Raw genomic sequence first — 16,729 nt, 5'->3', positions numbered from 1 at the left:
GATATTTTTTTAAATAACCCAACTTTGATCTGTACTTCTCCACAACTTTGTCCCTGACCTGTTTTGAGAGCTCCTTGGTCTTCATAATGCTGCTTGCTTGCACCTTGCTTAGTGGTGTTGCAGACTCTGGGGACTTTCAGAACAGGTGTGTGTGTGTGTGTGTGTGTGTTATCTATCTAGAGATCATGAGACACTTAGATTACACACAGATGGACTTTAGTTAACTAATTATGTGACTTCTGAAGGTAATTAGTTGCACCAGATATTATTTAGGGGCTTCATAGCAAAGGGGGTAAATACATATGCATGCACCACTTTGCCATTTATTTATTTTATTTTTGTAAAAAAAAATTACTTCACCAATTTGGACTATTTTGTGTATGTCCATTACATGAAATCTGATTATGAATCCATTTAAATTACAGATTGTAGTGCCACAACATAGGAAAAATGCCAAGTGGATGAATACTTTTGCAAGGCACTGTATTTACAGTACATCTGGAAAGTATTCAGACCCCTTAATTATACCACATTTTGTTATGTTACAGCCTTTTTCTAAAATGTATTAAATCACCCCCCCAATCTACACACAATACCACATAATGACATAGCAAAAACATGTTTGCAAATGTCTCACTTTAAAATATAAAAAAAATGTATTGCACATTTACATAAGTATTCAGTCCCTTTACTCAGTACTTTGTTGAAGCACCTTTGGCAGCGATTACAGCCTTGTCTTCTTTAGTATGATGCTACAAGCTTAGCACACCTGTATTTGTGGAGTTTCTCCCATTCTTCTCTGCAGATCCTCTCAAGCTCTGTCAGGTTGGATGGGGAGTGCCACACAGCTATTTTCAGTTCTATCCAGAGATGTTCAATTGGGTTCAAGTCTGGGCTCTAGCTGGGCCACTCTATGACATGCAGAGATTTGTCCCGAAGCCACTCCTGTGTTGTCTTGGCTGTGTACATAGGGTCATTGTCCTGTTGGAAGGTGAATCTTTGCCCCAGTCTGAGGTCCTGAGCGCTCTGGAGCAGGTTTTCATCAAGGATCTCTCTGTACATTGCTCTGTTCATCTTTCCCTCGATCCTGACTAGTCTCCCAGTAGCTGCCACTGAAAAACTTGCCCACAGAATGATGCTGCCACCACTGTGCTTCCCCACAGCATGATGCTGCCACCACTGTGCTTCACCGTAGAGATGGTGCCAGGATTCCTCCAGGCATGTCAATTGGAATTCAGGGCAGAGTTCAAACTTAGTTTCATCAGACCAGAGAATCTCGTTCCTCGTGGTCTGAAAGTCCTTCATTTGCCTTTTGACAAACTCCAAAAGGGTTGTCATGTGCCTTTTACTGATGAGTGGCTTCTGTCTAGCCACTCTACCAGTAAGGCCTGATTGGTGGAGTGCTGTAGAGATGGTTGTCCTTCTGGAAGGTTCTCCCATCTCCACAGAGGAGCTTTGTCAGTGAGACCGTCGGGTTCTTGGTCACCTCCCTGACCAAGGTCATTCTCCTCTGATTGCTCAATTTGTCCGGGCGGCTAGCTCTAGAGGAAGAGTCTTGGTGGTTCCAAACTTCTCCCATTGAAGAATGTTGGAGGCCACTGACCTTCAATGCCGCAGACAGTTTTTGGTACCATTTCCCAGATCTATGCCTCAACACAATCCTGTCTTGGAGCTCTACTGACAATTTCCTTGGCTTGGTATTTGCTCAGACATGCACTGTCAACTGTGGAACCTTTTATATAGACAGGTGTGCCTTTCCGAATCATGTCCAGTCAACATAATTAACCACAGGTGGTCTCCAAGGATGATCAAGGGAAACACGATGCACCGGAGCTGAATTTCGAGTCTCATAGCCAAGGGTCTGAATACTTATGTCAACAACATATTTCTGTTTTTTAGTTTTAATAAATTTGCCAAATTCTAGAATAATTTTAGAATAAGGCTGTATCGTAACTGTGGAAAAATTCAAGGGGTCCCAACTTTCCAGTTGCGCTGTATATGCTTTTGAATGATACTTCCGGTTTGGGCAGGAAATACCGGGTTACCCGGCAGAAAAGGGATTTTATTCATGGTATGGAACATTTTGTAAAATCCTGGGAAAATATTAAACCCTAGTCTAGACCATTTACATCTTCTCCACTGATCTGCTAGACTACTTTTCAACCTTTTTTTTCATTTGAACCCCTTCCCACCACATTGACCGTTCCCTGCTGCGGTACACGGACACAATTCTGCTGCTCGATTGCTTGGAAGAGTAACTGGAATATGGACTACTAGACCATGTGACCTGGTTGGCGTTGGCGGGAGTCCGGGTGGGGTCATATGCGAAGCGGTTTCTTGGCAGAGCTGGAGATGCCGTGGATTTTAATGATTTGGAAATAGGATTTGGATTTGTCTTGTCAAGGCTGCTTAGCCGAGCAGCCAGTTGGTAGCTTGTTAATAACGTTTTACAGATGCTCATTGTTTTGCTGATTCCTTGACCCTTGCGTGTACTTCCAGCTCTAGTTTATATCCTGTGCCCAGTAGATGGCAGGGAGAGGTCAGATTAGCCCAGTGTTATGGCCAGAAGAAATGGATAACCTGACTATGGGTTAGTTGTCTCTGTGTGTGTGCCTGTATTTTCTGCTTGTGCAATGGGGGTGGATGTCATCTAGGGAAAGCTCCTTACTCCAGACAGATTTAATGTTGTGATGGTGTGTTTTCACTCACACAAGGTGCAATAATCCTCCCTAAATATTGACACCGAAGTCCCATTGAAAGTTCTAGTAGTCTCTGTCTTATTGACCGTGTTTGTCTTGGGCATAACCAGAGGAAATGACCAGGTTCATAATGACACGGGCCCATCTTTTTGTTCTGAGTGACTTAACCTGGATCCTGTGAAGTCCTGGTAGTGTCCTGGAGGCATTATCCTAATTACGGTCTTTTAAAGCAGCGCTGATTGCCTTTGACTCCCTTTGCATCTTGGTTACTTGGCAGGCAGCCTCTAGCTTTACTTTGAAACTACCAGATGCCAAACAACCCTGCAGAGACCTGATGCATGGGAGCTTTTCACAAGCCTCCAGTTCATATTTTCCTTTTTTTCACCCCGCCTCTCGTTTTGAAGGAAAACAACGGAGGTGATCCTGAAGAACTTGCCGGGGCAGCAGCGCTGCTCTAACATCCAGGTGGTGGTGGTGGTAGTAGTAATAGTGTGCTGCAGAGTTGTGGTATGTCTAACACACTCTGGCGACTGATCTTAGTTATGGAGAACCCTGAGCTGAGAGGGGTTAAGTCGTCCTGTCCCAGGTAGGATGGGGGGATTTCAGTAAGCTAATATACAAATCACAATTTTCCTTTTTTTTTCTTTAGGCGGTCGTAGATTCGATTTGTGGAAGTGTACTGGTTTTCTGAGTGTGTGTTTTCTTCACTCTGGTTAGTGGGCAGTTTTCCAACTTACATTTCCTTCTGCAGAAAAATCTGTCATGACGTATCTTGTTGCATCATTTCTGTCTTCCTGCGTGTATCAGTCTGAATATCTGTGTGTAGAAGAGTTATGTTACATGTTGTCTGTAAAAAAAAAATGTAATACTATAATGTCATACTATCCAGGGGGTTTCATGAAGAGGCCATTCCATACTTTGTGACAAAAGCAGACTTGTTTTTCTCAATGACTGGGATATGCCTGCTGAACGGCGTTCTTTTGAATCGTTTCGGGGTACTGTGTATATAAAGGGTATCAACAGAAACTACTTTTTTGTTTTTTCGCTTGTTTTTTGTAACCATCTTGACTTGGCAAGGAAGAACACACTCAGTTTGGAACTGTGATGCTCTAGATTCCTGTCTCTGCTCAATGTTATGGGAACTAAAGGCAAGAGACTCCTTGAGGCCAAATAGTAACACTGTAATAACAACTAGGAAAACCCATTTTTGTTCCTCCCTGCTACATTACAAAGTATATGTATGCATTGTGAGGTGTAAAGCTACCAGCATGCTTGCAATACTCATAATATCCACAGTCTGCCACCCAATAACGCACATGTGATCCGATCTGCTACGACCTTGAAATACCCAGAACACCGCGGGTTCAGATATCGTCCGACTATCTCGGGGACCTCCCAGACTGGCTAGTTTTCCCCGGACAGGACTTTCCCATCAGAGCCTATGTCTACTGTAAACAGCCCAATGGTGTGTGTTCTGTTGGCTTGGCTGGCAGCCTGCGTTAAGTGATTCCTTTACAGGGGTTGTGGTGTGTATGCACATCCAGTGCTGTACTGTACTCCATAGCCTCAATAATGCATGGCATTGTTGGCATAATATGCCAGCAGAACGAATCCACCAATCACCAGCTGACTGCCATAATGAATAAGGCATATAAAAAGAGCCAGTTCCATGGAGGTCTTATTGAGTTATGCTGGGAGGGTTGGAGCTCTTGGCGGTGTAAATAAGGACATGGTTAAATGACTCTCCCCAGTAGCCAATATCCAGACTGCGATTTTGCGCAGAGGAGATTTGAAGACGGACTCACAATCAAATCAAAGTTTTATTGGTTGCATACGCGGATTTACAGATCTTATCGCAGGTGCAGTGAAGGGCTTGTGTGTCTAGCTCCAACAGTGTCGTAATACCGAGCAATAAAAACGAAAAACAATTCGCACACAATCCAAAGAAATAATTAAGTAATAGACCAACCATTACCTCAGACGCTATCAGCATCCGAAATGACACCCTATTCCCTATTTAGTATACTACTTTTGATCAGAGCCCGTGGAGGACTTCAGCATAGGGCACTTTACTATGCATTGCACTATATAGGGAATAGGGTGTAATTTGGGTTCCATACCTCCAATACGCTCCTGTTCTGTCGAGGGACTGGATCGACTGTAGCATTCAGACCAGATGACAGCAGCAGTGGAGGATTGAAGAAGCAGTAAAAGTCCTTGTGACATCCCTGTTACCCCAATGGCACCCCCCTGTTGTCTTATTTCAGCCTGACATCAATGTGGCAGCCCTGTGAGCCCTCACGTAAAAATGGATCAGAAACTGCCTCCCCATGCAGTCCTCTGGCGCTTGGCCTGTCATCGGGCCATAACTACTTTTACACGGTCACTCCTGACGCCCAGGAGCAAGGGAAGAAGCACAAAGTATCTCCTCCGTACGCCTGCTGATGTGCATTTTACTCTGTTCCCGAGGTACGCGGTCGGATCTGTGTGTTTTCTTGGAATTGGGTGAAAGTCAAGTTTCCTTTTTTTGGACTTGAAGATTTCGTGTGTTTTTGGAGTTTGTGTTTTTTTTTTTACGAGTCTGTATACAGTCGTCACTGAAGTTGTTTATTGCCTCAGGGCCATATGGAATTGACTCAGTGTCGCTGACTGTCTGTGGATTGCTCCAGCTGGCATGGGTAGGTGTGTATTAGTCTGCTGTTTTTGAGAGGGAGAGAGAGAGAGAGAGGGGGAGAGAGAGAGAGAATATATTGTGGGATCTGTACAAGCTTGTGTGTATTATTGCGTCTGTTTACTGTGCCGATGGTGTGGGGATGCCATTGGTTGGGTAATGTGTACACAAACTTAACACACATGTATGTATCAGAGGAGTGTATTGGGTGACCAAAGTGTCTCTGTCTGTCTGTCTGCAGGAGGAATGCCAGCTCCTGAGCAGAGCCCAGCGACGGAGGAGGGGCTTCTGCTGACTGTCAGAGAGGGAGCCCAACTCCCCGACCGGAACATGGAGGCCGACAGCACCGCCAACACCATCCTGGCCTCCGTCAAAGAGCAGGTACTGGAAGCTCCATAGCACCCTGTCGTACTGTTTCACTGCCCAATGACCTTTTTTTTGTCTTTTTTTTTTTGTCACACCCGTATCATTCCCTGCCAACGAGCAGGTACACAACCCTCTGTTTCACAGCTCTCATTGTGTCGTGGCTTGAGAATATGGACATGCTGTACTTTATCTCTGCGCTCTTACACAACCACACTGTTACTATCTCATTAAGCTACTGAAGGGCTGCCCCCCGATTTACTGTAGAAAATGCCTTCTCAAGAGGTTGTGGTTTTTACATTTGACATTTTTTCACCTGACTTACTTTGCGACGAGAGGCTGTATTGACTTTTTGGGGACACAGAGAGAAATGGCTAAGAATGCTCTGACTTTTTGACGGTAGGCTGGAAATGGTGACTAAGTTGTGCCCGGCCCGTGCAGTGCGTTCACAATCGAGAGATCCATGTAGTGCGAACCGAGCGATGAGCCATCTGTATAAGGGACACGCTCTGACTCACACCCCTCGCTCCGTCTCTCGCTCCGTCCATGGCAGCTCTCCACACTCCCGTTGTTTACCCAAGTCAACAGAAAGGCGGGTTCCATTGGAGAGCACCTGTCGATGTCACTTCCTTCCCCTGTTCTGCCGCTCCTCCTTGGCGTCAGTCAGGACAGGCAGGCAGTAAGTCGGGAGAGAGAAAGAGAGGGGTGAGACATGCCTTTTTAAAGTCATTCTTGTTTGGGATTGGGGAGAGTAAGTTGATCTGTCCTGACAGAGTTTTTAAAGGTAGTTGGAGAGACTAGTGGTGAAGGGAAGTTGGGAGGAAGCTAGGTGCCTCATGGATGTCACTGTCGTTGCTGGGATGGTAGTTATTTACCTGGTCCATACACTAAAACTTCTCCCCGTACTTCTTCACCCCACTCTGCCCAATTCCCAAACAAGGACAGGCTGGTCAAGATTTCTTTGGTTGCGTTCGCTGTTAATTTGCAGTGGTGCCTCCTCTGCTCCTGACTGCTAATGAACCAGAGAGTGCTTGGTGTTCATATGAGGGTTTTTGGGCCGTCAGACTGGAAGTGCTAGTTATTACTGGGGTTGCCTCTCAAATGGCATCCTATTTCTTAAGTGTGGCACGACTTTTGACTATTTGGGACACTGCCCGGCTTTGCTGCTCCCTCTTTAGTGCTCTGACTCGCCATCGGTGTGACACCTTCATAACCACTTATCACAGCCACCGTTTCAGCGTATTACAGCCACCGTTTCATCTTATTACAGCCACCGTTTCATCTTATTACAGCCACCGTTTCATCTTATTACAGCCACCGTTTCATCTTATTACAGCCACCGTTTCATCTTATTACAGCCACCGTTTCATCTTATTACAGCCACCGTTTCATCTTATTACAGCCACCGTTTCATCTTATCACAGCCACCAAATCAGCTTATCACAGCCACCAAATCAGCTTATCACAGCCACCAAATCAGCTTATCACAGCCACCAAATCAGCTTATCACAGCCACCAAATCAGCTTATCACAGCCACCAAATCAGCTTATCACAGCCTACTCTTTTTACTCCGCTCTTTCACACTCCTCTCACTCAGACTTGAGGGTTTTTCTCTCCTTACAAGTTTTTCAAATTAACTTTACACGCTCTCTTTCTCTCTCATATTTATCATTGTGCAAAGAATGTATTTAGCTGAAGGGGTTCCATCTAGAGTGGAGTGGAACTGGAGACTGGTGGGAAGCCAAAGAATGTTACTCAGCCAGTCAAATTCCCCTTTTCTGTGAATTCAGCAATAATGAGAGAGCCCAAGTCTTTGAATGCCTTCTCTGCCACATTATTGCTCATGTTATCCCTGTGAATATGTAATAAGCACCAGGAGCGTGGCATTGTGGGCTTAAGACAATAACACAGTCATTATATGCGATGAAACTCTGCATTCATCTGCGCTCACTCTGTGTTTTTAGTTAGACACAGTGAACCCGGACAGGGGAATGTGGGCCTTTTTCTCAAAGCGAAAGCTTAGGCTACCATTTTTAAGTTAGTAAATGGAAAATGTGTGAGTGCGAAGAGAATGGTACTCCTACTCGTGATGTGTATGGGGAACGTTGGCTGACTCCGCGTAGCCCTCTACTAGGGGGTGTTGTACATGGTTGAAGGCTAGAATAATCCCCTGCAATAATGAAAAGCAGGAAAAGAAGAGGAAGTTGCTGTCTGCTTTCATCCAGACTCCTCCGGAGCAGCCTAGTTTATGATTTAATCACCGCATCCTGGCCTGGCCTTGGAGACACAGGGTGTAACCAAGTCAACAACCAGAGAGGAATTCTTCAAGCTGTAATGTAGCCTAGCCGTTTACAACTGGGCCTATTCGAAGCTGCTGGGGAAATGACTGTCTGATTTGGAAGGGGGGAGGGACAAAGGGACGTAGGGAAGTCCCCTCTTCTAACTAGATCCTGTTGGGGCCCGGCCTAGCTGCTAGTCTTCCATTAGTCCTGGTCTATGGGTCCTGGTCAAATGTAGTGCACTACATGGGGAATGAGGTGCCATTTGGGATGCAGACCGTGCCCCAGTAGAGTGTCCCTCACTGAATACTGAGTGGTGTGGTGCCATTCACAGGAGACGAGGAGACAGTTGAGCTGAGCATGCATTCTAATGACCCCTCTCCCTCCCGTCCCGTAATATTGACTTTGAGGGGAAGGCCACTAACGAGCTCTCCATTGATCACGCTGTGCCACTGCATGCTTCCTGTGGGGTCTCCCAGGGGAGGGGTGAACACTAGCCAAGGAGGCCGCCAAAATGTGTCTGCTCGCACACATCTTAGTCATGCTCGCTCCTCGGCTCCATGCAGGATAGCGGCTGCCTGTTGACGGAGGGCAGAGAGAGGAAGGCACGTTCGGCGGTGCGCCTGACTATGTCGCTAGTGCCTCTGACAGCTCATCGGAAACCAGAATGTGATTCGTATGGCTGGCTGCTTCTCACAGCCCGACGCGTCGGATTATTGACTTGACCCTTGAAATGTCACGAAGTCTCCCGTTTTCCTTCTAAACAAACGGAATAGAGTGGAGTGTGTTCCAGCAGACTTTCTATGTGGAGGTTGTGTGTGGTGAGGTTAGAGGTCAGACGTTAATGGGCTCATCTCTCTGTAGTGGCTACAGGAGCAGTACGGTCATGTCTTGAATTAAAACCCAGCTATTACATCAGTAGTGCACTAGCTACGGTGCATTCAGAAAGAATTCAGACCCCTTCACTTTTTCCACATTTTGTTATGTAACAGCCTCATTCTAAAATTGATTCTATATATATATATATATATATATTTCTTTACATATAAATCTACACACAATACACAATAATGATAAAGCGAAAGCAGTTTTTTGGGAATGTATTAAAAAAAACAACTAGTACCTTATTTACTTACATAAGTATTCAGACCCTTGGCTATGAGATTTTGAATTTGAGCTCAGGTGCATCCTGTTTCCGTTGATTATCCTTGACATGTTTCTACAACTTGATTTGAGTCCACCTGTGGTAAATTCAATTGATTTGACATGATTTGGAAAGGTGCACACCTGTCAATATAAGGTCCCACAGTTGACAGTGCATGTCAGAGTAAAAACCAAGCCATGAGGTCGAAGGAATTGTCCGTAGAGCTCCAAGACAGGATTCTGTCGAGGCACAGATCTGGGGAAGGGTACCAAAACATGTCTCCAGCATTGTAGGTCCCCAAGAACACAGTGGCCTCCATCATTCTTAAATGGAAGAAGTCTGGAACCACCAAGACTCTTCCTAGAGTTGGCTGCCTAGCCAAACTGAGCAATCGGGGGAGAAGGGGCTTGGTCATGGAGGTGACCAAGAACCAGATGAGCCCCCTGACAGAGCTTCAGAGTTCCTCTGTGGAAATGGGAGAACCTTCCAGAAGGACAACCATCTCTGCAGCACTCTACCAGTCATGCCTTTTTATGGTGTAGTTGCCAAACGGAAGCCACTCCTCAGTAAAAGGCACGTGACACCCCACTTGGAGTTTGCCAAAAGTTACCTAAAGTCTGATAAAACCAAAATTGAACTATTTTGACCATTTTTTTATTTATTTAACCTTTTTTTTTATTTAACTAGGCAAGTCGGGAACAAATTTTGATTTACAATGACGGCCGACCGAAAGGCAAAAGGCCTCCTGCGGGGACGGGGCACACATCATGACAAGAGAGACCTAAGACGACAACACATGACAACACAGCATGGCAGCAACACCACATGACAACATGGTAGTAACGTAACATGGTAGCAGCACAAAACAATATTGGGCACAGACAACAGCACCAAGGCAAGAAGGTAGAGACAACAATGCGTCACACAAAGCAGCCACAACTGTCAGTAAGAGTGTCCATGATTGAGTCTTACTAGCCATACTCCCAAGTACTTGTATGAGGTGACTACCTCAAGATCTAAACCTTCAGAGGTAGTAATCACACATGTGGGGCGAAGGGCATTCTTCTTACCAAACCACATGACCTTTTGTTTTGGAGGTGTTCAGAACAAGATTGAGGGAAGTGAAAGCTTGTTTGACACTAACAAAGCTTTGTTGTAGAGCGTTTAACTTATTAAAATCTGGGGAGGGGCCAGCTGGGTATAAGACTGTTTTCATCTGCATATAAATGGATGAGAGCTTCCTACTGCCTGTTGATGTAAATTAAGAAGACTGTGTGGGGCCTAGGCTCGAGAATGCAAAGTATCACATCTGAAGAAAACCTGGCTCCATTCCTACGGTGAAGCATGGCGTTGGCAGCATCATACTGTGGGAATGTCTTTCAGCGGCAGGCACTGGGAGACTAGTCAGGATCGAGGGGAAAGATGAACAGAGCAATGTACAGATAGATCCTTGATGAAAACCTTCTCCAGAGTGCTCAGGACCTCAGACTGGGGCGACGGTTCACCTTCCAACAGGACAACGACCCTCAGCACACAGCCAAGACAACGCAGGAGTGGCTTCGGGACAAGTCTCTGAATGTCCTAGAGTGGCCTAGCCAGATCCCGGACTTGAACCCGATTGAACATCTCTGGAGAGACCTGAAAATAGCTGTGGAGCTACGCACCCCATCCAACCTGACAGAGCTTGAAAAACTCTCCAAATACAGGTGTGCCAAATTTGTAGTGTTATACCCAAGAAGACTTGAGGCTGTAAAAAGTGCTTCAACAAAGTACTGAGTAAAGGGTCTGAATACTTACCTAATTGTGAAATTTCAGTTTGACATTTTTAATACATTTGCAAAAATGTCTAAACGTGTTTTTTTCTTTGTCGTGTGTGTGGATTGATAAAGATTTGAATCTGGAAAAAGTCGAGGGGTCTGAATATTTTCTGAATGCAATGTATATTGGGAATGGGGTGCCATTCGGGAAGCAGACTACCCACTGGTTCGCTGACAACACCACTTCACACACAGGTAATATTAGCCGGTGTTAATACTCCATCAGTCCAACTACAAATCCCAACTCTGATGCACACCCCTTGATCGCTATCGGATCACATGCAACCTTCTGATGGGGTTGTGAACTGTGTCCGTGGCTGCTAGCCTGCTAACTGTGGTCAACAGTGGTCACATAACAGCTGGCAGGAGAGCTCTTGTCCATTTCACACACAGCTTCTTCCCTCAGGTCAACTCGACTGAAACCGCTAATCACACTCTGTGTTTGCGTCCCAAATGGCACCCTATTCCCTTTATAGTACCCTACTTTTGAACAGAGCGTCGTGCACTATAAAGGGAAAATGGTGCCATTTGGGACACAGCCTGTGACTCGGGGGGTTTAGACAATCAGGAGCTGGGCTTAAGCTCTTTGTTTATTAAATGAGGAAACCAAGAACCCCCTTCCCTCTATCCTTCCCTATGTCCAGGTCCAGTGGCATTACTCTTTGGGGACGTTGGATGTGTTTACTGTGATAAGAGGATAAGTGCTTTCTCCCTTCGGTGATTGTGAGTGGAAGATTTCACTCACATGGTGGAAATGGCAGAACTGGTCTGGGTTATTCATTAGCGCACACCATTTTAAAATGACAAAGGAACATTTTGTTTCTTATTGGACAAGTTCATATACATCTTTTCCATGTTTTCAGTCCGTTTCCTTCCATTTGGTGCCTAGTGAATACAACCCTGGTCTCATGTGTTGATGTGTTTCGATGCTGCTCTCTCGGCCTTGCCAGTCCTTGGGCAGAGTGCCTCTGGTGAACAGTTGTAATGTGCCCAGGCATGCCTAACGGCACCACTGAGACTGGCAGAATGGGCCTCTCAGCCATGGCACACATGATTTGCCAACTCATCGCCTCTTAGAAAACACAGCCATGGAATGTTCTTACTTTGTTTTGTTAGAGTCCATTACACATGAAGAATCTGTCTGCTCAATTGCTTTCTCTGGCTGACCAGGGCACACTTGTTATGACCCTGCTTATGTCTGGCTCAGCCTCACACACGAACACAGACAGACAGACAGACAGACAGACCGACCAGACAGACACGGCCTTTCCTCAGCAACTGGTATGTGTTGTAGTAAAACACTTCTCAGGGGGGTGACCTTGCTGTGTGTGCTCGATTTCATTGCTTCTTAAAGCATTGAAAAGCAGGCTGACAAATTGCCCTCTTGAGATCACAAAGCACTGCTTCCTCCATTCTTTATTCTGGGAAAATGCTCCAAGTGATCTCTGTCAGGACTTTTCTTACTAGGAGCTGGAGAAGTTAAAGAAATATAATAAGTTGGCAATGGACTAAAAGGCAGGATTTGTCTTTCTACATCTGCTGCTGGTGAAAAACAGACGAAAGGTTAAAACTGCACTGCTGGCAGACGCGGTTCCGCCTCTGGAGGTGAACAAAGGCCTCTAATTAGAATCGATTGGTGATTTTCTCCACTAGCTCGCCAGCTCCGGGTCTTATCTCCTCTTTCCTCCCTGCTGCTGTTGCTGCTGTGACACAGGAGAAATCTGGAAGCATCAGCATTCCCGCCTCAATTATAGTCAGAAAAAATGGAAGCGTATCTCTTCGCAATTTTCCTATGCGACTGGAGAGGATTAAACGAAATCAAATTGTATTTGTCACGTACATCGTCGACAACCGGTGTAGGCTAACAGTGGAATGCTTATTTGCGGGCCCTTCTCAACAATGCATATTTAAAAATAAGATAATAGAGAAGGGGATGGGGATGGAGAGTGCTGAATGCTGTTCATTGACTACAGCTTGGCATTCAACACCATAGTACCCTCCAAGCTCATCATCAAGCTGGAGGCCCTGGGTCTCAACCCATTCCTGTGCAACTGGGTCCTGGACTTTCTGACGGGCCGCCCCCAGGTGTTAAAGGTAGGGAGCAACATCTCCACTTCACTGACCGTCAACACTGGGGCCCCACAAGGGTGTGTGCTCTCAGCCCTCTCCTGTACTCCCTGTTCACCCATAAAATAAAAATACATGACGAGTATATATACACACAATAAATACAAATGACAAGGAATACTATGGCATAATAAGATCTATTATGGTTAACAATTTCTAAAACTGAACCACTGTATCAGCAAAACATTTACATAATGTACTGACAAATCATATTAAAAAAATAATCACTCTAAAATGGTTAAATATCACCCCCCCAAACAGCCTGCTTTGAAAGGCTGGTCATGGCTCACATCAACAGCATCCTCCCGGACACCCTAGACCCACTACAATTCACATAATGTCCCAACAGGTCCACAGATGACTCAATCTCAATCGCACTCCACACAGCACTCCTTTCTCACCTGGACAAAAGGAACACCTATGTGAGAATGCTGTTCATTGACTACAACTCGGCGTTCAACTGGATCCTGGACTTTCTGACGGGCCGCCCCTGGGTGGTAAGAGTAGGTAACAACACGTCTACCATGCTGATCCTTAACACTGGGGACCCTCAGGGGTGTGTGCTTAGTCCCCTCCTGTATTCCCTGTTCACCCACGACTGCGTGACCAAACACGACTCCAACACCATCATTACGTTTGCTGACGACACAACAGTGGCAGGCCTGATCACCGATAACGATAAGACGGCCCATAGTGAGGTGGTCAGAGAACTGGCAGTGTGGTGCCAGGACAACAACCTCTCCCTCAAAGTGAGCAAGACAAAGGAGATGATCGTGGACTACAGGAAAAGGCAGGCGGAACAAGCCCCCATTAACATCGATGGGGCTGTAGTGGAGCAGGTTGAGAGCTTCAAGTTCCTTGGTGTCCACATCACCAACAAACTAACATGGTCCAAGCACACCAAGACAGTTGTGAAGAGGGCACAATAAAACCGTTTCCCCCTCAGGAGACTGAAACTATTTGCCATGTGTCCCCAGATCATCAAAAGGTTCTACAGCTGCACCATCGAGAGCATCCTGACCGGTCGCATCACCGCCTAGTATGGCAACTGCTCGGCATCTGACCGTAAGGCGCTACAGAGGGTAGTGCGCACGGCCCAGTACATCACTGGGGCCAGCTTCCTTCCATCCAGGACTTATATAATAGGTGGTGTCAGAGGAAAGCCCATAAAATTGTCAGACTCCAGTCACCCAAGTTATAGACTGTTTTCTCTGCTACCGAACGGCAAGCGGTACCTGAGCACCAAGTCTAGGCCCAAAAGGCTCCTCGACAGCTTCTACCCCCAAGCCATTAGACTGCTGAACAATTCATAAAAATAGTCACCGGACAATTTGCATTTCATAAATGGGTCACTTGTCACTTTTAAACAATGCCACTTCAAATAATGTCACTTTTTAATAATGTTTACATATCTTACATTACTCATACCACATGTATATACTGTATTTTTTACTATCTACTATTGCCTATGCCGCTCGGCCATTACTCATCCATATACTATATGTACATATTCTCATTCACCCCTTTAGATTTGTGTGTTTTAGGTAGGTGTTGGGAATTGTTAGATATTACTGCACTGTTGGAACGAGAAGCACAAGCATTTCGCTACACTCGCATGAACATCTGCTAACAATGTGTACGTGACCAATAAGATTTGATTTGAGAGAGCAGAGCAGTTTGCTGCAGACCTGTGTGCTGTCTTAGCAGCAACATGCCGTCACTGCAGAGGCTGACTTGCGTAAGGGAGGGCAAATAATCTGCTGCCAAAGGGACATGATGGAGACCCCAGAGGAGCGGTGTGCACTGGGCACAGTGGTCCGGTCCTGTTTTAAAACCAGCCCAGCTCAGGGACAACCTTCCTTCCTAATGTCCATCGCTGTCATCCGTAGTAGGCAGGAAGGCATCGGTAGCAGCAGCATGATAAGAGACCAATGACCAGGGACCGGCGCAACGGGGACCAATGAGGGGACCAATGAGAAGCTTCTCGCACATGGGGTGAGGAAGGTATTACAGGACCAGGCCTCGGCCGTCCTCACAATTCAGTTTGTCCTGGGAATCCCGAAGGAGGAGCAGAAAGCGGAGTAGCGGCAATAGGCGGACACAGCGGGGTGGATTACCCATGAGCTCTAGCAGCTCTCTGAGGTACCCCATCTCTCAGCAGCACAAGACTCTGACTCTCCCACCAACTAGCACTGAGGTAGGCTGAACTAACGCTGCAGGTCGCCGGACTCCATCTCTTTGTCCACCTCCCAGTAGCAGACAGGATCTAACGTTTCTAGGTAACTCTCCTCGTCGAGATTGTGCCTGGAGCCACGACTTGGAAAAGACCTAGCTATCGATCTCCCAGAGGAAACTTATGTTCGTGAGGCCCAGATGATTGGCAGTGGGAGGTATGATTGCACTTCTTCGGCTGTGTTTTGTATCTTTGTTTGGTTCTAAGAGAGACACAGATTGCCTTGTGTGTTGCTTTCATTCAGCTGCAGAAGGCATCATCCACAGGAGCAGCAAATCAGAAGAGCAGCAGCTTTTGTGTTGGAGCCAGTTGCAACCAGCCAGGCAGAAGTACACAACTACCATCAGGCTCAGGGAGGGGGAGTGAGCTTTGGGAATATTGGTTGTGTCACAAACGGCGCCCTGGTCAGAAGTAGTGCACTATATAGGGAATATGGTGCGATTTGGGATGTAAAAGTTGTCTTCTGGAATGTAGTTTCCAAAACATTATCTACAGTATATAGAGAATATTGTGGTTTTTGGAGAAGAAATGCTATAAAACGGTCCAAATCCTCTCTGTGGTCCAATCTTGCCTTCCTTTCCCCCCCTCTCCTTGCAGCCATTGTTAAGATGCAAAGTAAGATTAGGGGCATCCTCTTTTAGATGCAGACTGGGTTTACTCTGCCTCTCTGTATAGTGTACTGTGTAGGGAAGAACCTGGCTGTGACCTGTGAGTTGGGATATGCAAAAAAAAAAAAAAAAAACATTTCCAATTCAATTGAAATAGGGCAAATCTAAGCACCCATGTAATAATAAGGACATGTTATTATGTATGGAATAGAGTACCAATTGGGACAAAGACTCTTCTTGTCTCTTTTCTCTCTCAGCAGGCCTTTGTTCCAGACGCTGGCTGTCACGTCTGCATTGTAACGATCCAGCCCAAGATGCAGCGCATCCTTCATGTTTCCAACGCAGAAGGAGAAATGTCCTTCCTCTTCGTCCATCTTCTTATCCGTCACACAGACGGCCATGTTTCATCTCCAATCTAGCGGCGCCACATTGTTTGTCAAACTACACACGTGACAGGTTTACAATATGGGGAAATGAATTAGGAGTTTCTAAGCTTAATGCCTGGCTGTATGGATATTAATACTCGCGCTAATGAAGGTCGTGGAAGCAGACGTGCGAACACTAAGACTCGTAAGTGAAACCACAGGGGTGGAATGTCTTGTCGATCTCGTCTCTGTTGCCTTCCTGCCATTGGCTAGCGTTTTGTGACACAGCTTTTTATTGGTTGTGGTTTCACAGACCTTTCGCCTTCTGGAACGGTCAGAGAGTAGTAATCCCCACTAACTGTCCTTTATGGAGGACGGTTAGCCTTCCCTACGTAGGGCACTACTTTTGACCTGGTCACAGT

At 46.0% G+C, this 16,729-nt stretch overlaps 1 protein-coding gene across 7 annotated transcripts in view; it reads left to right on the top strand.

Annotated features, from left to right (window-relative positions):
• LOC118367122 (plakophilin-4) overlaps positions 1 to 16,729 on the top strand; it is a 147,870-nt gene that overhangs the window by 23,543 nt on the left and 107,598 nt on the right. For all 7 annotated transcript variants that reach the window (XM_052493863.1, XM_052493861.1, XM_052493865.1 and 4 more), the window contains exon 2: positions 5,612 to 5,751. In XM_052493863.1, the coding sequence (XP_052349823.1) occupies positions 5,617 to 5,751 (135 nt within the window). In that variant the 5' untranslated portion in view covers positions 5,612 to 5,616. The remainder of the gene's footprint in view (positions 1 to 5,611; positions 5,752 to 16,729) is intronic.

Source organism: Oncorhynchus keta, chromosome 34 (genome assembly GCF_023373465.1).
Source record: "Oncorhynchus keta strain PuntledgeMale-10-30-2019 chromosome 34, Oket_V2, whole genome shotgun sequence".
In the NCBI taxonomy this organism is placed as follows: Eukaryota; Metazoa; Chordata; class Actinopteri; order Salmoniformes; family Salmonidae; genus Oncorhynchus; species Oncorhynchus keta.
The sequence above is the reverse complement of the archived record's forward strand: the minus strand, read 5'-3'. Positions and strand labels throughout refer to the sequence as shown.